At 43.1% G+C, this 19190-nt stretch overlaps 1 protein-coding gene across 1 annotated transcript in view; it reads right to left on the bottom strand.

Annotated features, from left to right (window-relative positions):
• The window catches only part of HBS1L (HBS1 like translational GTPase), a 90549-nt gene that overhangs the window by 1218 nt on the left and 70141 nt on the right, over positions 1–19190 (bottom strand). The window contains exons 13-17 of the mRNA XM_077289324.1: positions 18299–18403; positions 14535–14625; positions 11440–11548; positions 11188–11288; positions 6183–6327 (exon numbers count right to left, since the gene is read on the bottom strand). Coding sequence (XP_077145439.1) covers positions 6183–6327; positions 11188–11288; positions 11440–11548; positions 14535–14625; positions 18299–18403 — 551 coding nt within the window. The remainder of the gene's footprint in view (positions 1–6182; positions 6328–11187; positions 11289–11439; positions 11549–14534; positions 14626–18298; positions 18404–19190) is intronic.

Here is a 19190-nt window from a genome sequence, read left to right as displayed (position 1 = left end):
TTGCCAAGCATAGTCCTAGTTTTTCGGTTTAGGACTAGATTTATTCATTAGAATACGTGGAAATGGCAAATCTATGACTGCTCACAGTCAAATGTAGGACGGTATTTTTTCCATAGTAAATCATCAAGAGTTTTGACTCCAGGAACCAACTTGTAGAGGTTCAGGGACCATTTATACAATCGTATCCATTTACACAGCTGACAATGGAGCCATTTATGTATTGTCATATTGCCAGAAGAAATGTTTAGTGCTTTATGTGACCACTATTACATTGTTAACAGTGAAATGAATTTCAGACCCAAGTCAGACGGGCACAGATTATGCTAAGGGTTTTATTTTCCCTGAAGCAATATCGAATCCCAACTCTAATATGGACAATTTTATACTTTTTTGCAATTTCTGTCATGGCAGAAACCAAGTAATAGTTTTAAAACGAAAATGTATAAAATACTGTACAGCGTTCGACTGAAAGGCTTGCTGGGAAAACTCTAGTGTTTTTTGTTTTCTTATAGGAATACGTTTTACAGCAAGTATCTTCTCCTGCTTAGCTGCCTGGACAATTAACTCTTCCGCGCTGCAAGAGCTTCTTCCCAAGAACTTTGGATCCGATTCATGAACGCTAGCGTTTTGCACAGTCTTCATGAAATTAACGAATTCATTAAGAGGCACCTCTCTAGTGAGTTTTACACATCTTTGCACTACCGCACGCTAGGGCCAGAAATTATGAATTTGTTGGGTGGGCTTGGCCATGCCCGTCCGGCCACAGCTCCGCCCACTTTAGTGTAGGTAGCGAGGACTGGTATCAAAATGCCAAAAGTCACATTTTTGCGCAACTTTGAGTTGTGCAAACATTTTTGGGAATTTTACGCCAGAACTGAAACTACATCATGAAAAGGGCAATATGATGTTTTATTTTTCAAGCAATATAGCCACATGAAGGCTTGTTTTTTTAGGCGTGAGTTGTATTTAGGAATGCCACCATTTTATAAACCATATCATATACTGAAAAAAAAACAAAAAAAAAACAAAACAGAACATATATAAATGTAATTCCACCACTGTTGCTTGGGTTTTACTTTAACATTATTTACTGTGTGCTAAAAAATAACTTGGGTGACTTTAATCTGCAGGTCAGTGTGATTTGGTGATGTCAAATTGATATACCTTTATTTTTAGTGTTTCATGGCTTTTTAATTTTTATGGGGAGGTGAAGTGATCAAAAATGATATTTCTAGTATTTTTTTTTTCCTCCATTTATCCTGCTGGATAAATAATGACTATTGAAGAGCGAATGAGCTCGATAAGTTTGAGACCTCGTTGCAGCATGTGATTTCTTGAAATCCTACCCACTATGCTGTCACAGCTAGCCACTGCGGGTTTGACGCTGCATAAATACGTTTCAGGGATAGAGGGAGAGGTTTTACATATTATAGAGTGCTAGAACCTGAGCTTCATAGCCAAAACCAGGAGTGGGTGATAAATACAGAAGTGGTGACGTGTTTCTATTATACACTGCTCAAAAAAATAAAGGGAATACTTAAACAACAGAATATAACCCCAAATAAATCAAACTACTGTGAAATCAAACTGTCCACTTAGGAAGCAACACTGTTTGACAATCAATTTCACATGCTGTTGTGCGAACAGACAACAGATGGAAATTATTGGCAATTATCAAGACACACTCAATAAAGGAGTGGTTCTGCAGGTGGGGACCACAGACCACATCTCAGTACCAATGTTTTCTGGCTGATGCATTGGTCACTTTTGAATGTTGGGTGTGCTTTCACACTCGTGGTAGCATGAGACAAACTCTACAACCCACACAAGTGCTCAGGTAGTGCAGCTCATCCAGGATGGCACATCAATGCGAGCTGTGGCAAGAAGGTTTGCAGTGTCTGTCAGCGTAGTGTCTAGAGGCGCTACCAGGAGACAGGCCAGTACACCAGGAGACGTGGAGGAGTCCGTAGGAGGGCAACAACCCAGCAGCAGGACCGCTACCTCAGCCTTTGTGCAAGGAGGAACAGGAGGAGCACTGCCAGAGCCCTGCAAAATGACTTCCAGCAGGCCACAATTGTGCATGTGTCTGCACAAACTGTTAGAAACCGACTCCATGAGGATGGTCTGAGTGCCCGACGTCCGCAGATGGGGGGGTTGTGCTCACAGCCCAACACCGTGCAGGACGTTTGGCATTTGCCACCAAACACCCGGATTGGCAAATTCGCCACTGGCGCCCTTTGCTCTTCACAGATGAAAGCAGGTTCACACTGAGCACATGTGACAGAAGTGAGAGTCTGGAGACGCCGTGGAGAGCAATCTACTGCCTGCAAAATCCTCCAGCATGACCGGTTTGGCAGTGGGTCAATAATAATGTGGGGTGGCATTTCTTTGGAGGGCCACACAGCCCTCCATGTGCTCGCCAGACGTAGCCTGACTGCCATTAGGTACAGAGATGAGATCCTCAGACCCCTTGTGAGGTCATGTGCTTGTGCAGTTGGCCCTGGGTTCCTCCTAATGCAGGACAATGCCAGACCTCATGTGGCTGGAGTGTGTCAGCAGTTCCTGCATGATGAAGGTATTGAAGCTATGGACTGGCCCGCCCGTTTCCCAGACCTGAATCCGATTGAACACATCTGGGACATCATGTCTCGCATCTACCAACGTCACATTGCACCACAGACTGTCCAGGAGTTGGCGGATGCTTTAGTCCAGGTCTGGGAGGAGATCCCTCAGGAGACCATCTGCCGCCTCATCAGAGCTTTCCCAGGTGTTATAGGGAGATCATACAGGCATGTGGAGGCCACACACACTACTGAGCATCATTTCCTTGTCTTGAGGCATTTTCACTGAAGTTGGATCAACCTGTAACTTCATTTTCCACTTTGATTTTGAGCATCATTCCAACTCCAGACCTCTGTGCAGGGCCGGCGTCAGCACCCGGCGTACCCGGGCAAGTGCCGGGGCCCTAGAGAGACAGGGGGGCCCATTCAGGGCCGGCGTTAGGGGCAGGCAGCTGCCTAGGGCCCCCGCTCCCCCAAGGGCCCTCAGCTAGTGGCACATCAGCAGCCGCTATGGGGCCTCTGTGAGGCAGTGGGGCCTGCTTGTCGCCAGCGCCAACTCCCCCGCCGCCGCATTGAACTATACCGGCGTCTGCCGGCAAAGTTCAAAGCAAATGATGGAGGAGAGAGCGTCACCTGACGCTCCCGCTCCCATCATTCCCCACTCTGCCTCTGACACTGCAGGTGCGCGATGACGTCATCGCGCACTCGCTGTGTACCAGGCAGTGCAGCGGCAGCAGCCGAGACCAGAGCAGTTAGCAGCGCGGGCACGTTGAGAGGTGAGGAGTGTTTTTTCTTTTAACTATAACAGTGAGTACTGGGGGCTGTGCTGCATACTACATGTCTGTGCTATATACTACATGGCTGTGTTATATACTACGTGGGCTGTGCGATATACTATATGGGCTGTTATATGCTACGTGGGCTGTGCTGTATACTACATGTCTGTGCTATATACTACATGGCTGTGCCTGTGCTATATACTATATGGGCTGTTATATGCTACGTGGCTGTGCTATATACTACATGGCTGTTCTATATACTACGTGGGCCGTGTTATATACTACGTGGGCTGTGTTATATAATATGTGGCTGTGCTATATACTATATGGGCTGTTATATGCTACGTGGGCTGTGCTATATACTACGTGGCTGTGTTATATACTACGTGGGCTGTGTTATATACTGCATGGCTGTGTTATATGCGATCATGAATCATGGTATGTGTTAAAGGGGGGGCCCACTGAGACTCTTTTGCCTGGTGCCCTCAAAAACCTGGAGCCGGCCCTGCCTCTGTGGGATATTAGTTGTGATTTACGTTGATCATTTTTAGGTTTTATTGTTCTCAACACATTCCACTATGTAATGAATAAAGATTTACAACTGGAATATTTCATTCAGTGATATCTAGGATGTGGGATTTTAGTGTTCCCTTTATTTTTTTGAGCAGTGTGCTTTTCCTCTGATTGTTCCACTACTGATTTTGGTGGCTCCCAAATACTGAGATAAAATACTGACCAAATACTGAACGTGTGAACATGGCCTTAGTGTAATACTGTTAAAATCAGTTTAAAAAAAAAATGTTACAAAAAAAATTGAGTTTTTTTTTCTGGATGAAAAACGAACGATTTTGCATACAGTTGTGTGAATGTGTGATCCAAAAGGCCAAATCCAGTTTTCTGTGTTAATAATTGTAATATATACATGAAAGGCACATAACATACAGATGATAGAACATGCGTGATCAGTTTTTTGGGTATAATGTGAGAGTCTGTATGAAAAGGGATTATGGATCATTGTATGCTACAATTTTTTGGACGCAGGTGATGAGGTCATGTATTAAAATGCTCATGTTAATTGCCACAGTGACTACATTGGTCAGTAACTGTCCATATGCTAACCATTTTTCATAAAGACATCACACAAACGTTTATTACGCTCAACTGAACAAGCTTTAAATCTAGAATTCTACCTCTGTCACTATGGATCAACTAAGGATAATTTGCTGTGAACAATGAGCAAAGGGACCTAGCGAATAAGAAAAACTATAGTACATTTCTAATTTGAAGTATTTGCTAATATTATTGTTACACCTACTACATGGTGGGATTTATTGCTTGATTTGTTCATAGCACACAAGTACCGTATGTACTCGAGTAAAAGCCTAGATTTCAGCCCATTTTTTTAGGCTGCAATTGCCCCTCTCAGCTTATACTCGAGTCATTCCCAGGGGTCGGCAGGGGAGCGGAAGCGGCAGCTGTCTAATAATACTCACCTGCTCCTGGCGCGGTCCCTGCACATCCCTGGTTCTCCGGGCGCTGACAGCTTCTTCCTGTATTGAGCGGTCACATGGTACCGCTTATTACAGCAATGAATATGGACCCGACTCCACTCCCATAGGGGTGGAGCCGCATATTCATTACTGTAATGAGCGGTACCATGTGACCGCTCACTACAGGAAGAAGCTGCCGGCGCCCGGAGAACCAAGGGCGTGCAGGGACCGCGCCGGGAGCAGGTGAGTATAACGGGGGGCAGTGCGCGGTATTCACCTGTCCCCCGTTCCGCTGTGTCTTCTGCGTCCTCTGCAGTGACGCTCAGGTCAGAGGGAGCGATGACGCGATTATTGTGCGCGCCGCCCTCTGCCTGAACAGTCAGTGCAGAGGACGCGGAAGACACAGCGGCGCCAACGGTGAAACGCGGACGGGTGACTATAGCAAGTGTCGGGGGCCTGAGCGACGAGAGGTAAGTATGTGATTTTTGATTTTTTTTAATAGCAGCAACAGCATATGGGGCATAATAGTCTATGGAGCATCTTATAGGGCCATAATCAGCATTTGTGCAGCATTGTATGGGGCAAATATTTCTATGGAGCATCTTATGGAGCCATGTGCAGCATTATATGGGGCAAATATCTCTATGGAGCATCTTATGGGGCCATAATCAGCATTTGTGCAGCATAATATGGGGCAAATATCTCTATGGAGCATCTTATGGGGCCATAATCAGCATTTGTGCAGCATTATACGGGGCAAATGTGTCTATGGAGCATCTTATGGGGCCATAATCAGCATTTGTGCAGCATTATATGGGGCAAATGTCTGTACGGAGCATCTTATGGGGCCCATCATAAACTGTATGGAGCATTATATGGGGCGTATTTTGTATGGAGCATCTTATGGGGCCCATCATGAACTGTATGGAGCATTATATGGGGCTCCTGATTCAATATGGATATTCAAAAACACAACCTACTGATGTCTCAATTAATTTTACTTTTATTGGTATCTATTTTTATTTTTGACATTTTCCGGTAGCTGCTGCATTTTCCACCCTAGGCTTATACTCGAGTCATTAAGTTTTTCCATTTTTTTGTGGCAAAATTAGGGGTCTCACTTATACTCGGGTCGGCTTTTACTTGAGTATATACGGTAAGTGGTATGGAACAGCCCTCTATGGCTGTACTAAAAATGGCTATATTTCTTGTTAGAATAAAAATAAATGTCTGGATCCCTTATGCTGTGATAAGTCTCAGTTGCTCAAATTAGCATACCGCTGGTATAAACATCAGCCGAGTGAAACATAATTCAGGGAACCAAAAAAAAACCCTGCACAGCAGCAACTGACCTCTGTGACAACTCCAGCTGCTATAGATGACCCACTGTACCGAAGCATGAACCTGCCAAGTTCTTTAAACTCCTTGTATAATTCTAAAGCAACAGGTCTTTGTGTTTGGAGCTCTATAATGGCATTCATTCCTTTCGTGAGACATCTGAAAGACAATAAAAGCAACCACTTGAAAAATTGGATTTACAAAAAAACAACTCTCTCTCTATATATATATACATATCTCGCGACCAATCACAAGACAGCGACATCATCGCAGGTCCTGAACCACACCATCTTTAGGAACCGAAGCGGCAGCATGCAGCGGTGAGAGGCGGGAACACTCCGGGGACCATCGAAGGTGAGTATATGACTATTTTTTATTTTAATTCTTTTTTTTTTACCAATTATATGGTGCCCAGTCCGTGGAGGAGAGTCTCCTCTCCTCCACCCTGGGTACCAACCGCACATAATCTGCTTACTTCCTGCATGGTGGGCACAGCCCCGTGCGGGAAGTAAGCAGATCAATGCACTCCTAGGTGTGCGGAATCCCCGCAATTCCGCATTTTTAATGAACATGTTGCTTTTTTTTCAGCGATGCGATTTTTTCGCGGAAAAAAATGCAACATTTGCACAAAAAATGCGGAATACACTGTAACTAATAGGAGGCATATGTTAGCGTTTTTTTTCGCGTTTTTATCACGTTTTTATAGCGAAAAAACGCGAAAAATACTGAACGTGTGCACATGGCCTAATACTTCTTACAGTCTTCCTCTTCTGAGTAGCAGCTGTGAGATGCTTGGAAGACGCACGCCTAGTAAACATCTAGTCTAGAGGAGGAGCTTTACTACTAAGAATTTGCAACACATTTTCACTTTCACTTTCATACATTGTAAGTAGGGGGGTTGGGGCAGCATGAGGTTAACCAAGTATAAGATTAGATAAGGGCAGTGGAGAACAGTGACACACAAGAAGTAAGAAATGTCTCTATCTCCAGCAGAACTGCTTATCACTGCTGTTCATAGTTTGATAGAACATATATATTTGAGTAACATTTATAAAATTCATATGAAAGTTCAATTATGAAATATTAATACATTTTTTTTTTAAGCTGGAGTCGGAGTCGGTACATTTCTACCGACTCAGAGTCTGACTCCAACCAAAACTAACTCCGACTCCACAGCCCTGGTTAAAACTGATCAGCAATTTCTCATTTTTATAACAAAATTTACAAAACCACATTTGAAGTGACTTTGAGGGGCCTATATAACAGAAAATACCCAAAAGTGACACCATTCTAAAAACTGCACCCCTCAAATAACTCAAAACCACATTCAAGAAGTTTAACTCTTCCAGTGCTTCACAGAAACGAAAGCAATGTGGAAAGGAAAAAATTAACATTTAACTTTTTTCACAAAAATATTACTTTAGCTCCAATTTCTTTTAAAGGGAACCTGTCACCTGAATTTGGCGGGACAGGTTTGCGGTCATATGGGCGGGGTTTTCGGGTGTTTGATTCACCCTTTCCTTACCCGCTGGCTGCATGCTGGCCGCAATATTGGGTTGAAGTTCATGCTGTGTCCTCCGTAGTACACGCCTGCACAAGGCAATCTTGCCTTGCGCACACGCAGTATGCTTTGCCCAACTGCGGGCAAAGCCGAAAAGCCTTAGTGCGCATGCGCCGGCGCACTATGTCTCGGAAGTATTTTGCTGTGTTGAGCATGCGTGTACTACGGAGGACACAGCATGAACTTCAACCCAATATTGCGGCCAGCATGCAGCCAGCGGGTAAGGAAAGGGTGAATCAAACACCCGAAAACCCCGCCCATATGACCGCAAACCTGTCCTGCCAAATTCAGGTGACAGGTTCCCTTTAATTTTCACAAGAGTATCAGGTGAAAAAGGACCCTAAAATATGTTGTGCAATTTCTCCCGAATATGCCAATGCCCCATATGTCAGGGAAATCCATTGTTTTGGTACATGGCAGGGCTCGGAAGGGAAGGAGCACCGTTTGACTTTTTGAACACAAAAATGGCTGGAATCGAAAGCAGACGTATGTCGCTTTTGGAGAGCCCTGATGTGCCTACACAGTGGAAATCTCCATTTATAATGTAGAAATGTAGAAATTTTTACCCACAAAAATGTGCTTTTAGCCCCCCAAATTTTATTTTCACAAGGGTAACAGGAGAAAATGGACCAAAAATTTGTTCTGTAATTTCTCCTGAGTACGCAGATACCCTATATGTTGAGGAAAACATAAGTGACCCCCCATTTTGGAAACTACACTTCTCAAAGATTTTGTCCATAGTGAGCATTTTAAACCCACAGGTACAACACAGAATTTGACACCATTAGGTTATGAAAATGTTGTTTGAGCCCCAAATTTTTAATTTTCACAATGGATAATAGGAGAAAACGGACCCCATACTTAGTTGTGCAATATGTCCCTTATGCGACTATACCCCATATGTGGTCAAAAACTTCTGCTTGGGCACATGCCTGGGATAGATCGTGAATGCTATGTCGCATTTGAAGAGTCCCTGACATGAGAAAAAACAGCAGAACCCACCACAAGTTACCCCATTTTGGAAACTAGACCCCTCAATGAATTCATCTAGGGGTGTAGTAAGTATTTTGAACTCATAGGTGCCTCACAGAATTTTATAACATTGAGACATGGAAATTTCACATTTTAGTGGTAAAAATGTAATTTTTATATTGCTGCAAATTTGGCAGGTACACAAGAGTTAATAGGTGAAACTAGACCCCACAATGTATTGCACAATTTCTCCCGAATTCGGTGCTGCCCCTATATATTCAGAAATTACTGTTTGGCCACACGTCAGGGCTGAGAAGGAAGGATCTCGATTTGTCTTTTGGAGCACAGATTTTGCTAGAATAGTTTGCAGGCGACATTTGTGGAGCCCCAAAGGTGCAAGAATAGCAGAGAAAAAACAAACAAAGTGACCCCATTGTAGAAACTGCACCTCTCAATGAATTCATCTACGTCTGCAGTAACAATTTTGTAACATCCAACCCAGGCTTTTTTCTCTGGAAAATTGCAAATCTGCCAGTTTAGTACCCAGACATTATGTCCCCATATAGTGTACAGCCCCCATATATATTGTGCCCACATACATTGTGCCAGCTTGTGCTTCTCGCAATATGCACCCATAAATTAAGTACCTTCTCTCCATTACAATAGTGACAAACATGTGGCCGCTTACTGTGGTTTAGGCACAGTGGGGCTCAGAAGGAGGGGGCATTTGGATTTGGGAGAGCAGAATTCATAGGATTTTATTTGAGGGGATGGGAGACATGACGCTTTTCCAGAGTCTTTGTTCTAGCAGTAATGTGGGAACCCCCATAGTTCTAGTGACAGATGATGCACATGAGTGGGGCTGGTTTTGTGCAGGATAAATTAGGGGTTTTATTGGAAATTGTCTCTTCAAAGAGGAAGAGGACTAGAACTCTATCTAGTGCCACCTATTGGAAGTAGCAATCCTAACAGTCAATGTCTACCCTTTAACGAGCCTTGTCACATGACTTAGGATAAAAGCCAAACCAGAATCTCAATTTGCAGACACTGTTTCGGGGTACTGCCCCTCGTCAGTGCAAAGTGGGGATTTTGTTTGGCTGATTGAGAAGTGTCTGACCGATATCCAAGAAGTATCGCTTCTCCTTGCGGAGATTGACATGCTAAGCATGCCGAGATGAAGATACTAAAAGCCGCAATGCTCCTCTGGAAAATATGCAAATGGTAACATTTTGGGGTACATAATATATTTCAATCGCTTGCAGAATAAGACTGGATCACATTCTTGTGTTCTACTCGGAGCACTTACGTGGAGGTTTCTGTATGAATCCCACAAAAATGCGATTCAGACAAAACCACCAACGGAACCACCCACCATAATGAGGCAGATGGAGACACTTCGTACTCAGTCTGGCGTCTGCTCTGGTGGTATCCATCTTTTTAGGCGTTCACAGATCTGTGGTCGCCCACACTTGATTGCTAAAAAGATGCCTAAAATGATGGAACACAGCTGGAATGGAGACCAGTCCACAGTGGCACCATCTGCTTCATAAGTGAGTGGTTCCCTCCAGGGTTTAGCCTGAATCGCAGTTTTGGGGAATTAAAAAGGAAACCCTGACATAAACGCTCAGTGGAGAGCACAGGATAATTGTGAGCTGAGCCTTATTATGATTTTTGGGAGGTAAAATTAACATTGCTGAGATCTCATCTCCCGAGATCTTGATGCCGAGATTTTCATCTGCGCAAGCGCCGCCCCCGGTAGCCATTTTCGCGGAGTCCACCGTATAGGAAACCATGGAACTGCGGGGGCTCTGGACTTTCACAAAATGTTGGCAGAGCTCGCACAGCAGCGGACACCACCGGCAGCTCCAGACACCACCCGCAGCGGTGCGCCGCACATCTGAACACTCCATCATCCCAGCCTGCGGCCTGCAGCAATGCAACCACTACCCCCGGTAAGCAATAAGACGCATGGATTAAAGGAAGCACCACTATTTTATTAGAAAATTTTTTTTCCTATTTTTCTCCACAAAATTTGGGGTTTGTCTTATAATACGGAGCGTTTTATAATCAGAAAAATACGGTAGATGTGAAGAAGTTCAAAAAACAACTAAATATTAGGTTAGTGATTCACGGGAAGGCAAAACCCACAAAAAAATGTATATATTGTGAGTTTTTAAAGACAAATGCGGACACTGCTATTTTTTAGTACAGCCCAATGTTCATTTTTTGTTAATTTCTGTAAAGTAGTTAAAAATTACTGGTATATACATTTCTCCTCATGCTTTGAATTAGACAACAGTGTGCAATGTTCTCAAAGCTGGAAATAAAACCTATTATAAAGATTTTGTGATTGACTCATGTTTTGGAATACATTGCTATTATTTTGAACACTACTGTATAGACACAGTACTCTGTCCATCACATTACCAAAAGAGACCTTCTATACAGTACAGTAATATATACTCAGGACATAAGTCGCATCTCACTTTGGCTTTTTCTTGACCACTTCTCCTGTGCTCTTGTGCAGTACACTAATCAGCTTCCTGATGGTGGCAGGCTCACTCACAGTTTGGTAATGTATAATAACCTACAAGGGGAAAGAAAAAAATGCTAAATTTAACAATGCGTGGGTAATAGGACTAAGGATCTGTCTGCAAGAATCTAATGGCAACTAATTAGACATCAAAGCACTAAAAAGTCCTCTGTCTAGGACTAAGCATGCAAGAACAAATACTTACTGGGAATCCCTGTGTTACAGGAATATCAAAATTAAAGATGAGAACTCTGGCTCGGAATCGTGTGCTTGCTCTGATAGGTTCACTAGGACTGCAAAACACACAGCCCACGCTGTAAAAGGAAAGAATATTGGTGTCAGGCTGCAATCACAAACCCCATGATACAAGGCTTTAACACTGATGACTACAGACGGCCATGCACATCCATTACATACCTGTTTGGTAGAACATGAATGTACAGATCAACAGAACAATAATTTTTTATTAAATATGCCAACTTTGCACAGTGTGTCGCCCAGTTCCCTTCCTTACCCATAGGACACATACAAAACTGTGAGCAATTACAAGACAGTGATTCCTTATTACTGACAAACCATACACTAAACCCACAAAACCTGTGTCTGTGATTTGGTTGATCTTCGACAATTTAATGGTTTTTCTAATCAGGAAATCTGCTTGCCACTTCAAAGGGTGCCACGTATTACTGTAGTTAGGAGACTGGCATATGGTATACACTTCCTGAAATGCCTGGGTCACGGTGGGTTCATACAGGTCAGTATGTTATTGAATTTTAATGTTATTCCTTTTTTGGTACCGAAATGGTTGTTAATCTATTCTTATTGTTGTTATAACGCACACGTATAAGGTCCTTTTTGTGCTTTTATGTCGCCAACCCTTATCTGGTAATTCATTTCTGCATCAAAAGAGTTTCAGAGCACCCATGTTTTTAATATAGGAGTAATGAAAAGATCAGAAAGGGGCTGTAATTGGACAGAATATCCTGTGCGTGTGATAAGCAAAGGTAATAGGCGACTGCCAAAATGCACCTTTATTAGCACTAGTGAAGTGCGAACATGCTCAGATAAGGAGCATGCTCGGGTGCTAACCGAGGGTCTTCGGTGTGTTCGAGTCCGAGTGCCTCATGACTGTTAGACAGCAGCAACACATGCAGGAATTGCCTAAAAAACAGATAATCCCTCCACGTATTGCGACTGTCAAACCGCCGTGGGGACTCAAACCCTGGTTAGCACACAGGCATGTTCGGATAACACCTTATCCAAGCATGTTCGCTCATCACTAATTAGCACTTATTGTAACCAATAATGCCATAAGCGGGTGTGTGTGTGTGTGTGTGTGTGTGTGTGTGTATATATTATATATGATTGCGAATTCTGAAGTTTCTTTTTATTTCGCATCTAATATAACCTGTATTTAATACAAAAGTGACAGCCTTTTCAGTCACGAGCACAATCTTAACACTTCAGAACCACTACTAAAGGACTATAATGGTATTCCAACCATAGAGTAGGTGTACAAGGTGTCTTTAAGCTTCAGCAAAACCCCAATGGCTGAATTCTTGAAAAGTTTTTGTTGTTTTTTTTTTTAGTCGTTTTAGCTCTATACTTTCAATTATGAATGAATGAATGAGCATGTTATTTCTTTTCACTGCTTCAATGTTTCCAAACCCTGAAGCGATGTGTGGTTTAGACATTGCTGTGCATGATGCTCATTTTTTGAGGCGCTTTTTCAGGAGGCATCAAAGATATGGCGCGTGCGTAAACCCCTCAGGATATTTACAGTTTTTTGCTGACTTTTTGAAGCGGAAACTTTAAGGGTACTGTCACACAGTACCATTTTGATCGCTACGACGGCACGATCCGTGACGTCGCAGCGATCGTATGAATATCGCTCCAGCGTCGTAGACTGCGGTCACACGGTGCAATCACGGCGCTGGAGCGATGCCGAAGTCCCCGGTAACCAGGGTAAACATCGGGTAACTAAGCGCAGGGCCGCGCTTAGTAACCCGATGTTTACCGTGGTTACCAGCGTAAAAGTAATAAAAAAAACAAACAGTACATACTTACATTCCGGTGTCTGTCCCCGGCGTTCTGCTTCTCTCCACTGTGTAAGCGCCATAGCCGGCAAGCACAGCGGTGACGTCAGACGTCACCGCTGTGCTCGCTTTCCGGCTGGCAGACGCTCACACAGTGCAGAGAAGCTGAGACGCTGGAGGACAGACACCGGAATGTGAGTATGTACTGTTTGTTTTTTTTTTACGTTTACGCTGGTAACCACGGTAAACATCGGGTTACTAAGCGCGGCCCTGCGCTTAGATACCCGATGTTTACCCTGGTTACAAGCGAACACATCGCTGGATCGCTGTCACACACAACGATCCAGCGATGTCAGCGGGTGATCAAGCGACGAAAGAAAGTTCCACACGATCTGCTACGACGTACGATTCTCAGCAGGGTCCCTGATCGCTGCTGCGTGTCAGACACTGCGATATCGTAACGATATCGCTAGAACGTCACGAATCGTACCGTCGTAGCGATCAAAATGGTACTGTGTGACAGTACCCTAAGACATTGAGGCGTTTTGAGTTTTTAGGAGGATCTGGAGAGTTTCCGCTTAGGGTAGTTTATGCACCAAAAAGGTCTCAGGAAAATTTAGTGTGCACACACCCTTATACATGTATAGCATACCAATAAGATGTCCCATAATGGTCTGATAAGTATGGGTCCTAGAGTTGACTTTCTTTATACAATCTGTGCCTAGTCCTAACAAGTTGCTAAAAAACAAAAGTGGAATCTGGAAGAAAATTTGGGAGATCTATACCCGATACTGCAAGGATAGCAGACGGATTGAGTTGGGAGAGGAAACACTAAATGAAACGCTGTAAATATGACATTGTAAACCAGAATTGAATGTGACGTCAACACCTATCAAGCAGTTACAACCTCTCTTGACCGCAGGACAATTCCAAAATCAGAGTCCAATTCACTGGTAACCGCAATGCAAACGAAGAAGCCACTAACGTGACTGAAAAGCTACAAGAGGGAATACCACACCCAGGTGCAGAGTTTTGCAAAGGTTGCAATGTGGTGACAACCGATGTCTTCGGGCTGAGAACTGCACAGTAATATGTTCCTGTTTACGGGAGATCAGTTTCAGACCCGGTTTCATTAATAATTGACAAATTTTAAGCAACAGTCAATTCTGTCTAAAAATAAAACCACTCAACTCTCGGAGACTACGCCCTCCGCACGAGGTCCTGAAACTGCTGCTGAGTCAGACACTGATTGATGAGCACTTACTTGATCTTGATGATATCCACGCCGGTCAAAGTGAGACTAACGTGATCGCCGGCAGCGGCCCAATCAACTGCTTCATCATGTAATGTGATTCCTGGAAATGAGTAAGAATAGAACATTATTGCTGGATGCAAGAACCACAAGGTTTTCTCTGGGCCAAATATGATACATGAGTCATTGTATTTCAGTTATAAATGGTTAGAATGAGAATCTACGCGACAGCAATATGAGGGAGCATACTGCAGGCAGCACCGGGCTTGGTATTTTTCTACAATACTCCATGCCCAGGATCCATCTTCCAAAGTTCTTCACTCCGTTTCAGGCTCTGCCATTTTTGAACAGTGTAATTAAGTTATAAAGATTCCTTATACAGTGGTATTCCACAAACCTCCAGTCGTTGGAAAAGATTGGTAAATCTTTACCGCTCCGTATAGCCATATTGAGAAGTTCCAATTCAATGTGAACAGTGCCTTGCTGAAAACCAGACCTGATATTGCTTTATGGACGCAGGTTGGATAGAGAAATCGCATGCACTTCACAAGGGCAATTAATCATGATGTGGAGGCTTCATCAATTCACTGTCTGCAAGCAGTGATCTTGGAAAAGTTATGACCTGATTCACAAACTATAGTTACTGAACTTTTCATTTTATAGTGAATAATCTTTAATCACATAAAAAAATGAAATAATGAGCTACAGACTAGCAAAAAATAAATAATCCAGCATCTTAGATGAGTCCATTAGTATAAAATCCTGGATAACGTCTACCGGCAGGCTATGTGCACACAGCATTTTTTTTTTTTTTTTTTTTAAGGTGCAGTAGCTTCAGGAGAATGCTGGCGGGCGTTTTTCTAAAGCGGCTTTGCAGGCATATTGCTGCCGATTTTGCGGTGGCTCCATTGCCAGTGTCTTTTACTCTATACTATGAAGTATAGAGAGCTAGCTGCTTCCTAGTGGAAGACGCCCCAAAAATGAGTATGTCACTTTGTTTAACCAATTTGGGGGTTCCGCACCCTGAAGTGTTTAAGACAGAACATGTGCACAGAGATGTCGTTTTGATATTGCTGTGCGTTATGTTCATTTTAAGGGCCAATTTGAATCGCTTTTCAGGCAGGTACTGAGCAAACTCTGCCAGAAGAAGACATTGAGGGCACATAACCCAATAGCACAACATGGCACATCTCAAATCATAGGTCGCTTCACAGCTATGAAAACTTCTTTGACTGCTATTACAAATGTTTTCAGTAGAGGGCACTAGAGGCACACAACATATTTCTTGCCATTATATAAAAAGCCAATACATGAGTAGAAATTCCCATAAGCCACCAAAGCAAGAAGCAGAAGACTGACCCCTCTACCTACACCTAATAGGCTTCTCTATGAAACTCCAGTAAAGCTTAGAAAGGCACATGGATAATCAGGAGAGGACACTGGTTACACTAGACAATATGCACTGAACCAAAACAGAATTGGGTTTTTGATTTCTTGTCTCAAGACTACCACTTTTGTCCTATCAGTAAGTGCAGACTATTCTCTGCAAGGCTGGCACTTCTTGGTCTTACATGGATGGCCATTCACTTGTATACCAGCTTGTAAAGCCACATTTCACACAATTGGGGTTAAATCTCAAATAAGAGACCTCCTTTATCTTTTTAGGACAACCTTCAGAAGGTGTGCTTTGCAGAGGCAATGTTTGTACACAGTTCCATAGAGTGCTAGGTCTGTCCCAAAACTGCTCAAAGACATGATATGGCAATTAAGCAACGATAGACTGACACTTAAAGACATGAAGGTCAGTAAATCCAGAAAATTGCTAGAACCTTGAACCTCAAGAGCAGTCATGAAAACCATCGATCGCGATGATGAAACTGGCTCTCATGTGGCCTGGAATCAGGAAAGACCAAGAATTACCCCTACTGCAGAGAGTAAGTTTATTACAATTACCAGCTTCACAAACTGCAGATTGACTGCACCTTGAATAACAGCCCTCATAAATGATGCACAGACACCAAGTAGACAAATTTCAACATCAACTATCCATAGGAGACACAGAGAAACCTTCATGGTCGAATTGCTCCAAGGAAGCCACTACTGAGGCCTGCAAACAAGAAGAGACTTGTTTGGGGCAAGGAACACAAGGACAGGACACTAAATAGAAATCTGTACTGTGGTCTGAGAAGTAAAAATTTGAGATTTTTGGTACAAAAGTTAATGTCTTTGTGAGACACAGAAAAGGCGAGTGGATGGCCTCTTACATGCATGGTCCTCACTGTGATGCATGGAGGGGGAGGATTGATGGCATTAGGGTGCTTAACTTGTAACGTGGTTAGTTATTTACTCCAAAATCAAGGTACCGTACACTTAGCCAGCATGGCTACCACAGCTTTCTGTAATGACTTGCCATCCTATCTGCTTTGCACTTAGTGGGATCATATGTGTTGCAACAGGACCATGATCCAAGACATATCTCCAGTTAGAGTGCAGCATCTGTGACATGGCCACAATCACCTGACATCAACCTAATTGAGATGGTTTGGGATCAGTTGGAGTGCAGAGAGAAGTCAAAGCAGCCAAAAAGTGCTCAGCACCAGTAGGAACGCTTTCAAGACTATTGGAAGCCGTGCCAAGGGACTACCTGATGAAGAATACCAAGCGGTCACCAAAATAAGGGGGTAGTTTGAGGACTCTAAGGTTTATCACACACTCCGGTTTGTTTCACATTTGTTTCTGGTCTCCTTTTCTCGGTGTGTTCCTTTGTGATTTTGTGGCCTTCAGCCTGAATATACAATGTGCACACCTCCAACAAGAGCAAGGAAAACCTTTTCATGAACAGGCAGGTCTAAACTTTTGACCAGTACTGTAGGAAGAAAATAAAATTAAAGCCTAGGATGGTTTACAATACCTTTAGACTATGGTCACACATGGCAGAACATTTCTACAGATTTCAGCTTGGTCTATTAAAAGCATTGGAAGTCATTTGGAAAATTGACTCAAGAAGGAGAATGCTGTAGGTTTGAACATTCGCACCATGCACTGATTTTTGTGCAGATATTAATTTTAATTTTTACATGGCATCACATGGAAAGCCGTTAAGTCAACTCAGAATTTCACAACAACGTGGAATTTGAGCCTGAAAGGTTATTCACTTCTTTGGGACGATGAACGGCTGAGATAAGAACGGGAGCTATGGAAGCACGGCTACCTGTTTTCATAGCCCCAATCTTATGTTGCCGACACTCAGAGACAGATATTGTCAGCCATAAATGCTGAGATGGGGAAACCCCTGTAGCTTGACAAGCTTGCACTTATATTGCTGACGTTGTAAGAAATATCAGACTTTCAAAATGATCAAATACAAGTACATACGTTTTATTTTTAGGACCTTAAATCCAAAACATAACCCCTCTCACTCGCCCTAACAGTCTGATCGCAGCATGATGCAAAGAGGTACTAATCAAAGACATGGTGTATAAACAAGATGACTAATAAATCAATGGGGGAATCATACCATGGCGTGAGAAAAAGAAGACTCAAGCATCAAGTGTAATGTCTCAAACATCTAGCCCCAGAGATGTTCAGACACAGTCACCTGTGAGGAAATTCGTTTCAAGATTTTGGATAAATTATTCAACAGTCAGTATCAGTTTGACAGCGCGCTCCAGTTTCAGGTGCAGAAAGGGCTTTCAGAAGCCGGCCTGAAACAGATGCTGTGAGAAGTGAGCTAGGGCATCTTCCATAACAGACTTCAGCCATGTCTAGCTGCTCACCTTTTACCGTGCAGGTCTCATTAGGGGGCATCACCAGTAAGCGCTCACCAGCCTGGATATACCCCGCTTCTATTTTGCCAGTCACACAAAATCCAGAGCCTTGATCTGTGTAAATTAAATTAGATACAATCAAAGTTTGTTCTCTTATCCAGTCTCATGACATAAAAATACCTTACTGTCAAGGGGGTTTACGATGGCTTAAGATGCATATACACAGGCCGGGTGTGGTGAACGTATGCTCCTAGAAGCGCTCGTTTCTCGATCATCACGCAGTGTAAACAGGCGATCACCCGCAGAACAGCAAAGTGCTCATTCATCAGGTGAAATGATTTTTAAGCTTGCTTTATAATAATTACCCAGGACAATGTGCTCCGCAAGTAAGAGAACAGCTGATAGGCAGGAGTGCCGGGTGTCGGACCCCGGCCGATCAGACATTGACCATCAATGTAAAAGTAGTGGACAACCTCTTTAACTATTGACTGTATGTCGGCACACCAGGCACTTTACCATCTCAGCTACAAAAAGGGGTTTCCAAAGACAGCAAACATTGCACTGATTTTACAATGGGGAAAGAAAATGATATATACCCAGCAGAGATTTTTGGCACTCACCATAAAATGTCTTTTTCATAGCCTTCATTGGGGGGACATAGGAGTTATGTTTAATATGCTGCCACCTGGAGGCTGACAACAAGAATGCATCTTAGAAAAAAAAAAAGCTCCAGGTGGCAACATGGTTAACCCACGGTTATGGTGTCCCCCAACGAAGGGTCTGAAAAATAAGCTTAACATATCCTCAAAGTATATTCAACAGATGGGCGTGGCTATCCAGATATATACATATATGTATATATATGCACACACACACACACACTATATATATATATATATCT

This window comes from Ranitomeya variabilis, chromosome 2, assembly GCF_051348905.1.
Source record: "Ranitomeya variabilis isolate aRanVar5 chromosome 2, aRanVar5.hap1, whole genome shotgun sequence".
Lineage (NCBI taxonomy): Eukaryota > Metazoa > Chordata > Amphibia > Anura > Dendrobatidae > Ranitomeya > Ranitomeya variabilis.
This window is presented reverse-complemented; position numbering and strand designations above follow the sequence as displayed.